Genomic DNA, 20075 nt, shown 5'->3' on the forward strand with positions numbered 1-20075 from the left:
GGGGTGCCATTGGTTACACGTCTCTGCCACCTCTTGTTCACATTGACGGCACTTTGAACAGTGGACGTTACATTTCACATGTGTTACGACCCGTTGCTCTACCCTCCATTCAATCTCCGCGAAACCCTACATTTCCGCAGGAAATGCACGACCGCATGTTGCAGGTCCTGTACGGGCCTTACTGGGTACAGAAAATGTTCGACTGCTGCCCGAGCCAGCACATTCTCCAGATCTCTCACCAATTGGAAACGTCTGGTCAATGGTGGCCGAGCAACTGGCTCGTCACAATACGCCAGTCACTACTCTTGATGAACTGTGGTATCGTGTTGAAGCTGCATGGGCAGCTGTATATGTACACGCCTTCCAAGCTCTGTTTGACTCAATGCCCAGGCGTATCACGGCCGTTATTACGGCCAGAGGTGGTTGTTCTAGGTACTGATTTCTCACGATCTATGCACACAATTTGCGTGAAAATGTAATCACATGTCAGTTCTAGTATAATATATTTGTGCAATGAATACAGGTTTATCATCTGCATTTCTTCTTGGTGTAGCAATTTTAATGGCCAGTAGTGTAACTAGGACCCGGTTTTCCAGTCGTCTAGGATTCAACCAATATGGTCACGAGTCCAAAAGTGGCACTGCAGGCTATGTCGTGCACTCGCGTCGATCGTCTGCTGCCGTAGCCCATTAACGCCAAATTTCGCCGCGCTGTCGTAACGGATATGCTAGTCGTACGTCCCACACTTATTTCTGCGGTTATTTTACGCATTGTTCTTGTCTGTTAGCACTGACAACTCTATGCAAACGCCGCTGCTGTCGGTCGGTAAGTGAAGGCCGTTGGCCACTGCGTTCTCCACGATGAGAGGTAACGCCTGAAACCTGATATTTTCGGTGACGTGGTGTTGCACGATATCAGCGCAATGTCTCCTGGTAAAGAGTTCTTTCTGTCTGCGTGTTTATAGTGAGGTTAGTTATGGTGTTTCATCCTGCAACAGGTACAGTGTCGCTGTTAGCGATAAGTACCGGTTAGGCTTACCTTGGAGGACGTGGCGGAAGACGACGAGTTGGTGGCGGGCGTTGTGGGCCGAGGAGTGGACGAGGAGGCCGGGTCGGAGGCGAGCAGCTGCTGAAGCTGGCTGCCGCCGCCCTTGGCGGGGGCGGAGGTGCTGCCGGCGGCGGGCGACGCGGAGGTGGTGGCGGGCGGCGGCGCGTACTGGATGCACGAGGAGGACGAGCTGGCCGCCGGGGACGCCGCCGCCGCCTCCGCGGAGGCCGCGCCGCCCCCGCCGCCGCCCCCGCTGCTGCTACTGCTGCTGCTGCTGCTGGCGCCGCCGCCCCCGCTGCCCGACGTGTGGTGGTTCTCCGTGTGCCGCCGCAACGAGCGCGCGTCGCAGTAGCTCTTGCCGCACCCCTCCGCCTTGCACTCGTACGGCTTCTTGTTCCGATGCGTCAGCATGTGGCCGTTCCTGTCAACACGCGCCCGCCCTCACTCACTGTTCGCCGCTATCTCCTACTACAGTAAATTTGCGGCTCCAAAATGAATCCCTCACTATGCAGCGCAAATAGTGATTGAAAGCCTCCTTTTCTGAACAGCCTCGATGCAATGTCATATTCGGGAAGTTGACTCCACTCTAAAAACAACTTTCACATCCCAGCATTTGGCGTCCACTGTTTAAAAATTGTTACGCAATGTCGTAGGATAAGTGCGCAAGGGCTTATGACGTCACGCTATATTTCGCAAGAGCTCCACGTACGCGTACACCACCATTACTGTGCCACGCAAACACTGTGTACACTCATCTGGTATGAGACGTTCCCGGGGGCCGAACCGCACAATAACCAGGGGTTCGGTGTGGGGCGGCGGAGACGTGAAGTGGACTGCGGTAGTCGTCGTGGGGTTGTGGACTAATGTGGCTGCGGTGGGAACGGAGCCTCTCCGTCGTTTCTAGGTCCCCGGTTACCATACAATACAATACAATACATTAAACTTCGTCGCGGAATCTCGTACAAATTACATGAAAATTAAAATATCTGCGTACACCGGGTGATCAAAAAGTCAGTATAAATTTAAAAACTTGAAAAACCACGGAATAATGTAGATAGAGAGGTAAAAATTGACACACATACTCGGAATGACATCGGGTTTTATTAGAACAAAAAAAAAGTTTTCCTAGACGCTTGAAAGATCATTTCCGCGCGTCGTTTGGCGATGATCGTGTGCTCAGCCGCCACTTTCGTCATGCTTCGCCTCCCGGTCCCCAGACCTCAGTCCGTTCGATTATTGGCTTTGGGGTTACCTGAAGTCGCAAGTGTAGCGTGATCGACCGACATCTCTAGGGATGCTGAAAGACAACATCCGACGCCAATGCCTCACTGTAACTTCGGACATGCTTTACAGTACTGTTCACAACATTATTCCTCGACTACAGCTATTGTTGAGGAATGATGGTGGACATATTGAGCATTTCCTGTAAAGAACATCATCTTTGCTTTGTCTTACTTTGTTATGCTAATTATTGCTATTCTGATCAGATGAAGCGCACTCTGTCGGGCATTTTTTGAACTTTTGTATATTTTTGGTTCTAATAAAACCCCATGTCATTCCAAGCATGTGTGTCAATTTTTACCCCTCTATTTACATTATTCCCTGATTTATTCCGTCTTCAAATTTATACTGATTTTTTCGTCACCCAGTATACGCAGATATTTTAATTTTTATGTAAGTTATACGAAATTCCACAACAAAGTTAATGTATTGTATTGTATTTTATAGTATGTTAACCGGGGACCAAGAAACGACGGAGAGGCTCCGTCCTCGCCGCAGCCACATTGGTCCACAACCCCACGACGTCTACCGCAGTCCACTTCACCCCTCCACCACCCCTCACCGATCCCAGGGATATTGTGCGGTTCGGTCGCCGGAGGACTCATCAGGGAATGTCTCACACCAGACGAGTGTAAGCCCTATGTTTGCGTGGTAGAGTAATGGTGGTGTACGCGTACGTGGAGAACTTGTTTGCGCAGCAATCGCCGACATAGTGTAACTGAAGCGGAATAAGGGGAACCATCCAGCATTCGCCGCGGCAGATGGATAAACCACCTCTAAACCATCCACAGACTGGCCGATTCAACGGACCTCGACACAAATTCGCCGGGCGGATTCGTGCCGAGGACCAGGCGCTCCTGCCCGTGCGGGAAGCCGTGCGTTAGACCGCACGGCCAACCGGGGGGCCAGTTTAATGTAAGTAACTGCACGAAGCTTCACAGCCCTCAGATCTCCACAGATCCTATCCCTAAGCCTCCCCCCCCCCCCCCCCCCCCCGAAACTACGTTCGACCGTCAGGCTGTGCAAATATATTGACTTTCATGTAATTTAATAAATATTTCGCAACAACTTTCAATGAAATTGAGATAATTACGCTGTTTTGTTACGACGTTTAGTGAGCTTAAATGCTGTTTTATGTAAATTGCTGGTGGAAGGCGGGATCAACAAGAAAAGGAAAGGAAAGGGCCTAATGCGGAATCAGCAGCAACGAATGAAAATACGTGCCAGACTAAGACTTGCACCCGGAATTTCCTGCTTACCAGGCACTGCGCAACCCGCACACAGTGTTCATAGGAAATGCATGGACATCACGGCATGTTGCCCGGCCGACTCACATTCCCACCTAGCGTCACATATCCGCAGTCTCTGCCCATGTATGTTCATGTCCAAATGGCTCTGAGCACTATGGGACTTAACAGCTGAGGTCATCAGTCCCCTAGAACTTAGAACTACTTAAACCTAACTAACCTAAGGACATCACACACATCCATGCCCGAGGCTGGATTCGAACCTGCGACCGTACCGGTCGCGCGGTTCCGGACTGAAGCGCCTAGAACCGTTCCGCCACTCCGGCCGGCTATGTCTATGTCCTCCTTGCCCACTAATTTTTGATTCCTGCTGTAGGTCGAACGTAAACATGCATCTGCACTGAGGGGTGTCGATTCATTGCCCATCGAGGTGAAATCAGTTAAATGAATGACTGGTGTCTGTTCTTTAGGACCGAACGAACAGACACCACGTATTCATATACAGGGTGTTACAAAAAGGTACGGCCAAACTTTCAGGAAATATTCCTCACTCACAAAGAAAGAAAATATGTTATGTGGACATGTGTCCGGAAACGCTTACTTTCCATGTTATTACTTCTCTTCAAATCACATTAATCATGGAATGGAAATACACAGCAACAGAACGTGACTTCAAACACTTTGTTGCCGGAAATGTTCAAAATGTCCTCCGTTAGCGAGGATACATGCATCCACCCTCCGTCGCATGAAGTCCCTGATGTGCTGTGCAGCCCTGCCGGGGTTGCGTAGACAAGAGCTTTCAAATGCCCCCATAAATGAAAGTCAAGAGGGTTGAGGTCAGGAGAGCGTGGAGGCCATGGAATTGGTTTGCCTCTACCAATCCATAGGTCACCGAATCTATTGTTGAGACGCGCACGAACACTTCGACTGAAATTTGCAGGAGCTCCATCGTTCATGAACCACATGTTGCGTCGTACTTGTAAAGGCACATGTTCTAGCAGCACAGGTAGAGTATCCCGTATGAAATCATGATGACGTACTCCATTGAGCGTAGGTGGAAGAACATGGGGCCCAATCAAGACATCACCAACAGTGTCTGCCGAAACGTTCACAGAAAATCTGTGTTGATGACGTGATTGCACAATTGCGTGCAGATTCTCGCCAGCCGACACATGTTGATTGTGAAAATTTACAATTTGATCATGTTGGAATGAAGCCTCATTCGTAAAGAGAACATTTGCACTGAAATGAGGATTGACACATTGTTGGATGGGCCATTCGCAGAAGTGTACCCGTGGAGGCCAATCAGCTGCTGATAGTGCCTGCACACGCTGTACGTGGTACGGAAACAACTGGTTCTCCCGTAGCACTCTCCATACAGTGACGTGGTCAACGTTACCTTGTACAGCAGAAACTTCTCTGACGCTGACATTAGGGTTATCGTCAACTGCACGAAGAATTTCCTCATCCATTGCAGATGTCATCGTCGTTCTAGGTCTTCCCCAGTCGTGAGTCATAGGCTGGAATGTTCCGTGCTCCCTAAGACGCCGAACGTCTTCCTGTCGGGACACCGTTCTGGAAATCGCTCTCGATACAAAGGTACCGCGACACGGCTATTGCCCCGTGCTAATCCATACATCAAATGAGCGTATGCCAACTCCGCAGTTGTAATCATTGCACTGACTGCAAACCCACGTTCGTGATGAACACTAACCTGTTGATGCTACGTACTGATGTACTTGATGCTAGTACTGTAGAGCAATGAGTCGCATGTCAACACAAGCACCGCAGTCAACAATTAGCTTCCTTCAATTGGGCCAACTGGCGGTGAATCGAGGAACTACAGTACACACTGACGAAACTAAAATGAGCTCTAACATGGAAATTAAGCGTTTCCGGACACACGTCCACATAACATCTTTTCTTTATTTGTGTGTGAGGAATGTTTCCTGAACGTTTGGCCGTACCTTTTTGTAATACCCTGTATGTACTTGTTGTATATGTGTTAAGCTTTGGGTTCTGAAGCTTAGAGCACTATTGCACGGAATTCAGATAATTATGCTGTTATGTTACGATATTTACAGTTGAAAGTAGGGCTAGGGCTGGCATGAAATTCGGGAGCAGGGGTTTAGGAGGCCTTGAGGCTTCGCATTAAACTTTGTTGCGAAATTTCGTTTAACTTACTTGAAAATAAAGATATCTGCATATTCTGGGGGTCTATTCCAGAAGCTTTAGGCTCAAGAGCTTACCTGTTGATGCGAAATAGCACACGACGTCAGAGATAGAGAAGAATCAAAGAAGAGCGGCGCGTTTTGTCACAGGGTTATTTGGTTAGCGTGATAGCGTTGCGGAGATATCTAGCAAACTCAAGTGGCAGACTCTGCAAGAGAGGCGCTCTGCATCTCTGTGTAGTTTGCTCGCCAGGTTTCGAGAAGGTGCGTTTCTGGATGAGGTATCGAATATATTGCTTCTCCCTATTTATACCTCCAGAGGAGATCACGAATGTAAAATCAGTGAGATTCGAGAGCGCACGGAGCCTTTCAGACAGTCGTTCTTCCCGCGAACGATACGCGACTGGAACAGAAAAGGGAGGTAATGACAGTGGCACGTAAAGTGCCCTCCGCCACACACCGTTGGGTGGCTTGCGGAGTATAAATGTAGATGTAGATGCCCTTGCGCAACTCTTCTATTACATTGCCTAGCACTTGTTTTGACACTGGAGTCCTCTTGTCCGAGATGTGGAGGTTATCTTGAGAGTGGTGGACAATTTCAGGGACGTGAAAGTGTGTTAAGGTTGTCCAGAAGCGGAGACTTTCACCTATTCGCAATATCTTCTGTTTCGAAAGTTCCTAGCAGGCTAAAACAAGAGTGGCGTATCAGGTATCGAATCCTGAACTTCACCATTAGCAGGAAATTGTCTTCCCCACTCATTTATCCAGTAATGTAGAACAGAGGCACTGGCGGAAATAAAGCCGTGAGGGTGTATCATGTGTTGCGCCCGCACAGCTCCGTCGTTAAGAGTATTGCCCGCAGACTGCAAGGTATGGTGTTTGAATCCGACATAAAGTTTTAATCAGCAACGAAGTTTCGAAAGTTTCTGTTAGCACTGTGAAAAGCACGAGTTTTACAAAAGTTCACATTAAAATACTCGGATCGCGTTAGTTTAAACAGAGGAAGAGATCGCTGGACATATTGGGAGCAGTGCCGCGTGTCGTGGGTGCCTTTCGGTGGAGGGAGTTTTCTGACAAGCGGAAAAAATGAGGGGAAATAAAACAAAAGGGAAACAGAGTGAGAAAAGTGGTTATGGGGAGGAGAGGAAGTAGAAGGAAAACAAAAGGAAGAAGGGAAAGGATTGGTGGCACCGAAATGGGAATTCAGAGAAAATGTACGTAAGGGAATCGCGCGGTGGTTTGGATTGGAGTGTGGTGAGTAACGGTTCCGTAAAATCTACCTCTCCTGGTATCGAAACGCTCGTTTATAGGTGCCATATGGCGCCAAGTGAACCGACGCAACGAAAGTGTCATTTTTATCTTCCGGGTTCGATGATTTTTAATTACAGTGTTGCATCCATCGATTTCAAAACAATGAAGTAGGAATCGTTTTACTGTAGCAAGCTATGCGACTTTGGAGTACATGTTTTCCTTGTTTTGAACCGTATCAATCAAAACAGAATAACTGATAAGTGTATCTTTTACTTCATTGTAACGTCTTGTTGAACAGTAAGAAACGAATAATTATACTAACGATGACGAATAAATCAAAAATTGGGCGACGTTGTCAGCTGGGAAGAGGCTCGCGTAGTTTTTTCTGGGCGCCCTTTACTCTAATTATTCCACTGCCTGGCAGTTAGTGAGATGATAAAAGCATTTTCTTTAGAAACACTTTGAGACCCTCTAACAACTCGTGGTTAGTGTGGAAGTGCCTCCTTAGTAATAACGGATCTAGGAGTCCTTCGAAACAGCTGAATTCCAAAAGACAGATGTCAGTGTTCTCTCAGCGATCCAAAAGAACGCCTACAGGACGTCGTGGAAGCCTTTGCACCTTGGGCAATACTAGCAAGTCTGAATTCCAGATCCAGCTTGTTCTCGACCCCTGCGCCACACCACCTGCCGACACGCTAACGTACTGCACAAGACTGGGCTCTCTCTTTGGCCAGTCAATGACCTTTCCACTATTGCAAATGCAGATGTCATTCAAATTTTAATAAAGCAGTTTTTTGATCAGTAATGTCTGGACGTGAAGCCACCACGCGCAACGGTATCCAGCAAGGGCGACAGATGCTAGCGCGAAATTGTCTAACGTCTCTGGGACTGGTACTTCAGGAATCGCGGATTAACAAGAACTTGACAAAAATGTGGGCAAGCCGAAGAACTGTGCCCGATTTGTACGATAGAAGTTCAGCGACGGGCAGAAGATACGGTTGGTTACGTTGACCTGAGTGGAAGGATCTTGACTGAAAATTTTCAAAATAGGAGACAGAGAGGATCAGTCTAGATGAGGGCAGGCAGCAAAGTATTGGTCATAGTGAACAGATGTCTGTTATCACAAATCCACGGATACCAAAGTGAACCAGTTTTTTGAGGTAGTCCAAAAGAAGTGTACACTCAGAGTTTCCAGCAGCTTTAGAAACTTTGCCAAAAGTTGCAGACGTTCGTCTCACGAAAGGACCGTAAGGGCTTATATTCGTTGGAAGGGTGCTACGAAAATGCAATGCATCTCTAGAAGAAATCGCATAGAAGACGTTTGTGCAGCCAATTCTAGAGTGTCGTTCCAATGTTTGGAATCCTATCTAGTAGGCAAGAAAATAGCTCTCGATTTCAGAGACGCACAGGTAGGATCTTAAAAGGGCCGTTTTAGTACATATACTTAACATCGGAATCCTTGGATTAAAGACGACGTACTTATCGCGAAATTGTGTTGGGTAAGTTTGAAGAACCTACGTTCCAGGAAGCGGATGTGACCATTATGCTGTCACATGTAAAATTTTGGAACGTATAATTTTTTGAAGTCTGATTTGGAACATTGTTCGCACCAAACAATACTTAATAGAATTTCGGAACACAATGTCATGAAAATCTACGTTCTATATGAGTTTTTAATGTTTTCCTTCATCCTTTGCATTTTGCTTGTTTAAATTTTTGGAAGGTTTTATTGGCTACAGTTCTGTAATGTGGTAAATCTCACATATGTAGCACCTGGTGGCCTGGATTTTCGCTCTACCAAAATTTGCTTCCTCCAAATCCTCTGATCCAATTCCGTATCCGTCTATCCTACGCTACTTTAGTTCTGTACTAACTTGTTACTTTATCTCCTCCCCTCTCCTACACTGAGCACGTTCGGATTGCCTAGACTTCTTGAAAAGCTGGAATCAGTCACCAGACAGTTACCTCCATCAGTGCCAATCTTTCTATTCTACACTCCTGGAAATTGAAATAAGAACACCAATAATTCATTGTCCCAGGAAGGGGAAACTTTATTGACACATTCCTGGGGTCAGATACATCACATGATCACACTGACAGAACCACAGGCACATAGACACATGCAACAGAGCATGCACAATGTCGGCACTAGTACAGTGTATATCCACCTTTCGCAGCAATGCAGGCTGCTATTCTCCCATGGAGACGATCGTAGAGATGCTGGATGTAGTCCTGTGGAACGGCTTGCCATGCCATTTCCACCTGACGCCTCAGTTGTACCAGCGTTCGTGCTGGACGTGCAGACCGCGTGAGACGACGCTTCATCCAGTCCCAAACATGCTCAATGGGGGACAGATCCGGAGATCTTGCTGGCCAGGGTAGTTGACTTACACCTTCTAGAGCACGTTGGGTGGCACGGGATACATGCGGACGTGCATTGTCCTGTTGGAACAGCAAGTTCCCTTGCCGGTCTAGGAATGGTAGAACGATGGGTTCGATGACGGTTTGGATGTACCGTGCACTATTCAGTGTCCCCTCGACAATCACCAGAGGTGTACGGCCAGTGTAGGAGATCGCTCCCCACACCATGATGCCGGGTGTTGGCCCTGTGTGCCTCGGTCGCATGCAGTCCTGATTGTGGGGCTCCCCTGCACGGCGCCAAACACGCATACGACCATCATTGGCACCAAGGCAGAAGCGACTCTCATCGCTGAAGACGACACGTCTCCATTCGTCCCTCCATTCACGCCTGTCGCGACACCACTGGAGGCGGGCTGCACGATGTTGGGACGTGAGCAGAAGACGGCCTAACGGTGTGCGGGACCGTAGCCCAGCTTCATGGAGACGGTTGCGAATGGTCCTCGCCGATACTCCAGGAGCAACAGTGTCCCTAATTTGCTGGGAAGTGGCGGTGCGGTCACCTACGGTACTGCGTAGGATCCTACGGTCTTTGCGTGCATCCGTGCGTCGCTGCGGTCCGGTCGCAGGTCGACGGGCACGTGCACCTTCTGCCGACCACTGGCGACAACATCGATGTACTGTGGAGACCTCACGCCCCACGTGTTGAGCAATTCGGCGGTACGTCCACCCGGCCTCCCGCATGCCCACTATACGCCCTCGCTCAATGTCCGTCAACTGCACATACGGTTCACGTCCACGCTGTCGCGCCATGCTACCAGTGTTAAAGACTGTGATGGCACTCCGTATGCCACGGCAAACTGGCTGACACTGACGGCGGCGGTGCACAAATGCGGCCAACACCACAGTTCCTGGTGTGTCCGCTGTGCCGTGCGTGTGATCATTGCTTGTACAGCCCTCTCGCAGTGTCCGGAGCAAGTATGGTGGGTCTGACACACCGGTGTCAATGTGTTCTTTTTTCCATTCCCAGGAGTGTATGTCGCTTTTAGCAGCACACCTCTCCTACATTACACCAAAACACAATCAACATCCTATACCAACAGCTACTCCTAGATTACCATGAAATCCTCCCAGAGATCTATCATTCCTTCCAGATTTGGCCGACTGGTCCTTTCTCCTTCGTGTAATAACTCCTCCCCACCCTTCTCCTCTTGTTTTCCAGTTGTTCGAAATCCACTCCCCTGTCATTCCATCGCACGTCCTTTTCGAAATATTGTCTCATTAAAACGCAAATCATTTGCTACAAAATTCTTTCTCAGTTAAACATATCGCCTTTTTCGTATTTTTCTACTCCTTATTGTCCCAAATTGCGCCCTCTTATCATTTACAATGGAAAAGAAATCAGTGGAAGACAACAATTTTCTTTCGGTATTCATCAAAAATTATCACTCGCATTTTAACAAAACTCAAGAAATTCATTCCTATTTTTGTTTATAAACTACATATAATGCGACAGGTTTTATTATTATTCACATATAGGCCATAGCGGATCACACATTGTACAAAAGATGAAATTTCAGTACGTTATTTTAGTTTTTTATGCCTACATTATTTTCTTTATTTGTAGGTGATCTCCTCACCTATCCATGTACCCACTGTGTCGAACAGGTCATCTATTTTGTCCTTCCGTTTGTTCCTTGCTGGAATGTGCTGCTCGTTGAAGATTCAGCTGTCGCCAGCCTTAAGTCTTCACGTGTTTTCATGAAATCCTAGTAAAAGTCTATACCCGTTTTCATTAACCTTCTAAATCAATGCTTGATTTTCTGTTGCTTCTCCTATTTGTACTCTGTATTCGAGAACTCATCTTTACTCAAGGGCGCAAGCTGCTTACCTGAATTTTTAACAGGATTGTATGATACTGTTTCGTTTCCTTCACTGCATGTTCTGGAGAAGCTTATTATTTACAAAAACAGGTTTCATGACCACCTCTTAGTTTTCCAGTAAAGATTTAAGTGTATCACAATTATGTACTCTGCGGAACTAAATATTTCTTCCTCGGGTCATTAATTGTCGTTTCAAGAATTCGTGCACTTTCTACGACTTACGTCATGTTATTGTGATCGCATTTATGTCTTGACTTCTCCATCTTTGCCTGTCAGAGACATAATCATAAAAATTTTTGTATGCTACTTGTTTTGAGCGGCCCAACCCGTGATTGCTTTGTATGATACAATGCGAATGAACCAGTATGGCAGTTCAACATCCCCACTGTTATTACTTGGGCCAGATTGTCATAGCCTACAGTATACAGCGTGTCAGGGTTATCAGCGCAGATATTTCTATTGATGACCGAGGGCGCCATACAGAACAACGTTACATCAGTATTTACTTCATTCGCAGACTAATAATTACGGCTATTATGAGTCGTATGTTTTCAGGTTGGCTAGTATCTCCAAGTACAGCAAGCCACTAATGGTCATTTTTCCATGAGCAGCAGGTCGAGTATTGAAGTGTAGATGCGTGGGCGCAAAACGGATAGTCTACACCAGCGGTAGTCAACTTGGTGTCTACCGCTCACTAGTGAGCATTCACGCTTACAAGGTGGACAGAAGGCGGTAGGGGTTTTAAAAATATTTCCATAACTTTGTCATAAAATTGTGACATAAGGTATCTGGTGAGTTACTATTATTTGCTTTAACTTACTGTAACTCTGCGTTATGAATTTTATAAAGTTATTTTCCTACTTCGTAAATCTTAATTAAATCGCCTAATAAATTAAGTGAACTGTTTGCGGGAAGACTGTTCGACGCACGGAAAAAACAACTAACACATTGAAATGGATACATATTAAGGTATCAGTTATCAAAATATCGATACCTACAACCCAAACGCTCCGTATATCATAGTACCAGCTTCATCTAAAGATGCAAAAAAAAGGGCTCTAAGCACTATGGGGCTTAACATCCGACGTCATCAATACCCTAGACTTAGAACTACTTAAACCTAATTAACCTAAGGACATCACACACATCCATGCCCGAGGCAGGATTCGAACCTGCGACCGCAGCTGCCGCGTGCTTCCTGACTGAAGCGTCTAGAACCGCTCGGCCACAGCGGCCGGCTCTAATGATGCAGTAAAAATGTAATATTACTTAGTTGAAAGCAAACCACAGCACTCCAAAGTTAACTTCGTGCACTGGAAACCTTATTATAAACAGGTAACTTGTTAAAACTCCGAAATGCACATCTGATTTTGTTGTAAATAACATGAGCAGTCTTGTTCCTGCAAAGCCCATACTGCAGGGGAGCAACAGGCGCTGCCTATAGCACTAGAGTTTAGAAACAGCTCTCGTCCGATACAGTCCGCTCTCCGATACTACCCGAACTTCAACTACCTAGCATATTGGATGAGGAGAATCAAATGAGTCAGATTAAGTCACGTAACGTGGCGTATGGAGTCATTTCTCCGTCGATAAGTACGCGAGTGGAATAGGAAAGCCGGCCTCTGTGGACGAGCGGTTCTAGGTGCTTCAGTCCGGAACCACGCGGCTGCTACGGTCGCAGGTTCGAAACTTGCCTCGGGCATGGATGTGTGTGATGTCATTAGGTTAGTTAGGTTTACGTAGTTCTAAGTCTAGGGGACTAGTGAGGGGTTGGGTTTTTTTTGGGGGGGAAGGAGACCAGACAGCTAGGTCATCGGTCTCATCGGATTAGGGGAAGGAACTCGGCCGTGCCCTTTGAAAGGAACCATCCCGGAATTTGCCTGGAGTGATTTAGGGAAATCACGGAAAACCTAAATCAGGATGGCCGGATGCGGGATTGAACCGTCGTTATCCTGAATGTGAGTCCAGTGTTTAACCACTGCGCCATCTCGCTCGGTAGGGGACTCATGACCTCAGATGTTAAGTCCCATAGTGCTGCGAGCCATTTGAACCATTTTGGGGCCGGCCATAGTGGCCGAGCGGTTCTAGGCGCTACAGCTTGGAACGGCGCGACCGCTACGCTCGCAGGTTAGAATCCTGCCTCGGGCATGGATGTGTGTGATGTCCTTAGATTAGTTAGGTTTAAGTAGTTCTAAGTTCTAGGACACATAGTGTTCAGAGCCATTTGTACCATTTTTTGAACCATTTTGGAATAGGAAACAAAACTTACAATATTGGTGCGATGTACCCTCTGCCATGCACTATGCAGTGGCTTGAGAAGTACATTTGTAAATGTAGATGTTACATACACGTTGCACGTTTCTGCTAGAGGTGAAATGTATGCTCATACGACGTACGGGAAGCTTGGTGCAAAAAAGCACTAACGCGCTGCGCGGCAACGTACGAGGGACAAAATTAGCGCGACCTGAGGGACAGAAAGCGGGCGGCTCCGTGCAGACGCATTAGCAACCGCCGGTCCACAGTGGAGTCGGTACCCAGAAGCGCGCGCCACACTCAATTTACCGCGGACGTCAGCAGCCGGCGCGCGTATATATCAAAGCATTCTCCGCCGGCAACAAATCCGGAATAAGCTGATTATTAGTCGCTGTCGCGTAATGGGTCTGCAGCTTCTGCCGCAGCTGTAGCTGCGTCAGCGCGGGGGCGCTGGTGGGTGAGGGGGTGGATGTGGGGGGGGGGGGGGGGGGGGGGAGGAGCCATCCGCGAGTCTGAAGACAGCTGGGCCCTCGGGCAAACTTTTTGAGAGCGCCAGGGAGACGCCCGCCGGCTTTTGTTTAATTTGATTTGCAGCGTTAAGGATACACTATCGGCCGGCTTTAATTGCGTTACTTTGGCGAAATTAAGATTCGAAAGCCCGGCGCTGGTAATTGCGTTGCATTTACAAAGTTGTTTGAGAAGCGAGCGCAGGCCGCGGCGGTGCGCGCCCACTGAAGTTCCGTAATTTGTTGGGCCTGCAATTAGGCCGGCTCGCGAAAAATGCACCTGCGGTTCCGCGCGCTCCCTCTGCTGTCGGCGCGTTGGCATTCCCAACGACGTCAGTACATCTACCGCTCTGCACGGAACCTGCTATCGCTCTCACAACACGCCGTTGCCATGTAATCTCACCGGACGAAATATTAATTGCCCGCTTAAAAGAGCACAATGGTCGCTTTGCAGTGCTGTTGTTGGTGCAGAACTGGTACCAGGGGGTCATCTAACACTCCACAATCGGCGGACGTCAATGGTGTGGCAGTCACTTGTACAATAACGTGAAAAAATTCACAATACCAAGAAGTAGTTGCGCGACATAAGCAAAACTTTGCAGGCGTGTTTCCACATCTAAAAGATGAGCTCTATTCAAATCATGTCAATCGCATAAGAAAATGGTTCAAATGGCTCTAAGCACTATGGGACTTAACATCTAATCTAAGGGCGTCAGCCCCCCTAGACTTAGAAATACTTAAACCTAACGAACTTAAGGACATCACACACATCCATGCCCGAGGCAGAATTCGAAACTGCGACCGTAGGAGCAGCGTGGTTCTGGACTGAAGCGCCTAGAATCGCTCGGCCACAACGGCCGGCGACGCATAAGAGTGGTCCTAGCAGCGGCACTATGAGCACCCAAATCAGGTCTACATCCACATCTACATTTCTACTCCGTAAGCCACCCAACGGTGTGTGGCGGAGGGCACTTGACGTTGCCACTGTCATTACCTCCCTTTCCTGTTCGAGTCGCCTATGATTCGCGGGAAGAACGAGTCCCGTAAAGCCTCCATGCGCGCTCGAATCTCTGTAATTTTACATTCGTGATCTCCTCGGGAGGTGTAAGTAGAGGGAAGGAATATATTCGATACCTCATCCAGAAACGCACCCTCTCGAAACCCAGACAGCAAGCAACACCGCGATGCAGAGCGCCTCTCTTGCAGAGTCTGCCACTTGAATTTTCTAAACATTTCCGTAAAGCTGTCACGCTTGTCAAATAACCCAGTGACGAAACGCGCCGCTCTTCTTTGGATCTTCTCTATCTCCTCTGTCAACCCGACCTGGTACGTATCCCACACTGATGAACAATACTCAAGTATAGGTCGAACGAGTGTTTTGTAAGCCACCTCCTTTGTTGATGGACTACATTTTCTAAGGACTCTCCCAATGAATCTCAACCTGGCACCCGCCGTACCAACAATTAATTTTATATGATAATTCCACTTCAAATCATTCCGTACACATACTCCCAGAGATTTTACAGAAGTAACTGCTACCAGTGTTTGTTCCGCTATCATAAAATCATACAATAAAGGATCCTTCTTTCTATGTATTCGCAATACATAACATTTCTCTATGTTAAGGGTCAGTTGCCACTCCCTGCACCAAGTGCCTATCCGCTGCAGATCTTCCTGCACTTCGCTGCAATTTTCTAATGCTGCAACTTCTCTGTATACTACAGCATCATCCGCGAAAAGCCGCAGGTCTCCTTTAAATACACTCTACAACCGTCGTGAACGTTAGTTACCTTTTGGGACAGGACGTGTTGAGTTGATGTTAGTCAAGAATGCTCTTAAGGGAATGAAAGACGCCATTATCATCACCACACAGACTTTGGACGAGATCGTGCAACAGAATTACGAGAAACTGGATGTTCCTTCTGTAATAGTGCACAAAGGCTTGGCAGAAATGTAGCCACTGTACATAGGTGCTGTGGTCACGAGAATATATGGTCGCAGGAAGACAGGGCTCTGGACGCACTCGTAGCACTACCGACGGGGAAGGCCATGGTTCCGTCCCATCGTACCGCATCTGCAGCAGCAATTTAAGCCGCAGCTGGCACCACAGTGACACAACGCACTGATTCCAATCTGTTACTTCAAGGACAGCTCCGAGCCAGACGCCCTGGTAGGGTACATTACACTGCCCAAAAGCCATCACCAACTGCGAATTCAGTGGTGTCAAGCGAGACCTCACTGAAGGGCAGGGCCGAGGTCTGTCGTGTTTTCTGATAAAAGCTGGTTTTGCATGGGTGTCAGTGAGGGCCCTGTGTTGGTGAGAAGGAGGCCAATGCCAGCCCAGGCACTGTCCTTATCTCACTTACTGTTGCTAATGGCTGTAATAGAGGCGTAAAAATGAATTAACTACTATTCATTAACATATAATATACACACATTCTAACTGTAACGTAAACAGCAAATTATAATGTTCTCGAAACATTTCTACCATTGAAACTTCCTGGCAGATTAAAACTGTGTGCCGGACCGAGACCTGAACTCGGGACCTTTGCCTTTCACGGGCAAGTGCTCTACCAGCTGATCTACCCAAGCACGATTCACGTCCCGTCCTCACAGCTTTACTTCTGCCAGTACCTCGTCTCCTACCTTCCAAACTTTACAGAAGCTCTCCTGCGAACCTTGCAGAACTAGCACACCTGAAAGAAAGGATATTGTGAAGACATGGCTTAGCCACAGCCTGGGGGATGCTTCCAGAATGAGATTTTCACTCTGCAGCGGAGCGTGCGCTGATATGAAACTTCCTGGCAGATTAAAACTGTGTGCCGGACCGAGACTCGAACTCGGGCTTGGGTTGCTCAGTTGGTAGAGCACTTGCCCGCGAAAGCAAAGGTCCCGAGTTCGAGTCTCGGTCGGGCACACAGTTTTAATTTGCCAGGAAGTTTCATATCAGCGCACACTCCGCTGCAGAGTGAAAATCTCATTCTTGATTTCTACCATTATTTAGAACTCTCTCATCCACATAAAATACTTCCAAAAACCGAGGTGATGATTTGGGCAAGAGGCCTCCTAATAACCGAAATCCACAATGAATCTAACAAAAGCTGTATCGTTCCTTTTCTTTAATACGCATGTAGAGATACATGTCCGAATTTCTTGCGTGTTAAGCCCTTTCCGTTTCATAGATGTGAACTGCATTTTTATTCAATCTCGTAAGTAATTCTTCATGAGTTATATTTACACTTATCATTATTAAGAGATTATCAATGTCCCCTGATATTTGAGAATCGCGTAGCGGGTTAAAAATAGAGTAATTATTTCATAACTTATAAAAAAGGATGACAAACAATCATCTGCTCTTACGATGTGCGGTACATGAGGTTATTAAGAAAACACGTGCTTTTACAGCGCTATGGTCGTTCTAGATATCGCGACAGTAACTTTCACAGCAGAGTCGCAATTGTGATTATATGACGTTGTTGTGTGAAAAGTGGCGTACGTTTCTTTTTCTCTTACAAGGTTAATATACCCAACTATTTCTTCGTGAATGGAACTTCTAGAGAGGGTTATAACGAATAAAATGCGTACAATGGAGTCCCTAGGGATGTAAGTGGAATGAAATGTGCCTGTGTTATAGCCATACTTCATCAGAGCTCATTATCACAAGTTCCTTTGTGCTCATTTGTTTCCAGGTGTAAACAAGAAGCACATAGTCAATAACAGAACAAGTGCTGCTACGGTAGTATCGTGTAATAAGAAGGTGTCGCAAACGTTTTGTTTTGAAGGCGATACAGGGGAGCGGCAAATGTACTGCGAGTTGCATACGTGAATCTTATTAGGCGTTCGCCGAGAAAGCATGTTGTGCTGTAGACCAGCATCACTTTGACGCAGCCCACGAGTTACATGGAAACTCCAAGATGTGCAATTATGAAATGTGGCTTGTTTGAATTTTTTAGCGAAGCCACACGGAAAGCGAAAGACTTTGACGTAAAAGCACGAAAATGTTAATCACTCTGTATATTGCCTTAATTCAACACCTTAAATACCTAGTTAGCAGATCGAAAATTGGCAAGAGATATAGGGAGTATCAATGTTTCAGAGAAATAATGAATAGCCTAACGCAGTTGCTAAAGGAGAAAGCACGCATGGATCACAGCGTGATGCTGCAAAATCGCTGGTTATACGGAAGTGAAATTGCAAGTCATTATAAGTAAATAGGAACGCGGAAAATGCGAATAAAATTCGGAATGTTTGTGGAGAACCTAGAAGTTTATATATTGCACAGAATCTGAGAGCGCTTCAGTCTCGTACTGGCACGCAGTCGTTCAGTATCCTTACAGTAATAGCTCAGGAGGTCCGAAGATATTATTAGAAAAATTCTGCGACTCATTGTTCAGTGAGGGTCCTACCCGACTTCGCCATCCTCGTTTTTCGTGTAATAAGTTGACCAAAATTCGCGAATTAGGTATCCATAATATTTATGAGTCTAAGTTACACAGACGATAAAGTTTCCTAATCTGACTGCCGAGAAACAAAGAACCAGTGGTCCAAAATAAATATTTCACTCTACCAGGTCTTCAGATAAGCGAAATGCTCTTACACTACATGAAGAATGCAATTACAACAATTCCAAAAAAGACGGATTGTAACAAGTGTGAATATTACTGACCTATCAGTTTAATAATTCATTGTCGATACAAATTATTTACAGAATAAAGGAAAAATAGATGGAGATCGACATTGGGAATGATTTTTGGTTCGAAAGAAATACAGGAACAAGCGAAGTAATATTGATTCTTTGAATTAATTTTAAAGATGTCTTAAAAGAAAGGTAAACTTACTTATATTTAGAGAAACGTTTTTGACGATGTTGAGTAGACTACACTCTCGAAATTCTGAAGGTAAGAGGGATGAAGCACAGGGAACAGAAAATTATCTGTAGTCCATACGGAAGCCAGACTGAAGTTCCAGGAGTCGAAGTAGATGAAAGAAAAGCGATGGTTGAGAAAGGAGCGAGACAGAGCTTTAGTCTGTCCCCGATGTTATTCACTCTGTACATTGAGCACGGTGTGAAGGGAACCAAATAGAAATTTGGCAGCTGATTTAAAGTTTAAGGAGAAGAAATAACAACTTTGAGCTTTGCTTGTGACAATATAATTGTATTAAAGATTGCAAGGGACTTAGAAGAGGAGTTGAAGGGAGTGGATAGCGTCTTGATTATAAGACGAACATTTATAAAAGTAAAACAAGGGTAATGGAATGGTGTCGAATTAAATCGGGCGATGGTGAGGAAATTACATTACAAAATGTGACACTGAAAGAACTACCGTATTATACTTACTATATTTCAAACAATAACATTTTTATTATTAGATTGAAAAGCTAGACTTAAAAATTCCTAGTTTTTAAATCCGAAATGCCCTTTAAAATCCCTGAAAATCGTCATCTAAACTTTCTTCTTCTTCTTCTTCCTCTTCGTCGTCATCATTATTATCTTCTTCATATATAACATGGTTTTCACTGCCGTAGGGAGCCTTACTTATGTCGCACTTCTTGAAAGATCATGGCTATTTTATCCACTGACACACTTGTTTGATTGTACGTCGTTTTAAAGCTTCCTTCCGCTTTAATTCGATTTGGGTTTCATCTATCATCCACTTGTTCCATTACTCTCTGATACACACTTTACATAGTTTATTTATCGAGACATCAAGAAGTCGCAACTGCGAAATAAGTCCTCACGAGATAACAGTAAGCTATTTCTTTTAAGGTATCTGTCTCAGTTTCTCTTTCACAGAATTTTTCAAATGACTGCTTAACTGATCCTGCACAAGAAGCGAAATCTTCTTCAATAAGGCACGTTTCCATCTCTCCCACACTTCGTTAATCAATGATTTCATACCAGCCTCGTTCCTCCAGCACTTGTCATGTACGAACAGCACCACTTGACGGTATTTCAGAAGGATCTGGCATTTTTTTGCGCTTGAAAATGCTTACTGGGTTAACAGTACTGTCAGCACAGCATGAAAAGGAAACAGTTTAGTATAATTTTTTCATGTCCACTTGGTTTTTTAGTTACAG

General features: G+C 46.1%; 1 protein-coding gene across 2 annotated transcripts in view; it reads right to left on the bottom strand.

Annotated features, from left to right (window-relative positions):
- LOC126338532 (serine-rich adhesin for platelets-like) overlaps positions 1 to 20075 on the bottom strand; it is a 2400280-nt gene that overhangs the window by 521732 nt on the left and 1858473 nt on the right. For both annotated transcript variants that reach the window (XM_050001562.1, XM_050001561.1), the window contains exon 7: positions 1039 to 1468. In XM_050001562.1, coding sequence (XP_049857519.1) covers positions 1039 to 1468 — 430 coding nt within the window. The remainder of the gene's footprint in view (positions 1 to 1038; positions 1469 to 20075) is intronic.

This window comes from Schistocerca gregaria, chromosome 1 (assembly GCF_023897955.1).
Source record: "Schistocerca gregaria isolate iqSchGreg1 chromosome 1, iqSchGreg1.2, whole genome shotgun sequence".
NCBI lineage: Eukaryota > Metazoa > Arthropoda > Insecta > Orthoptera > Acrididae > Schistocerca > Schistocerca gregaria.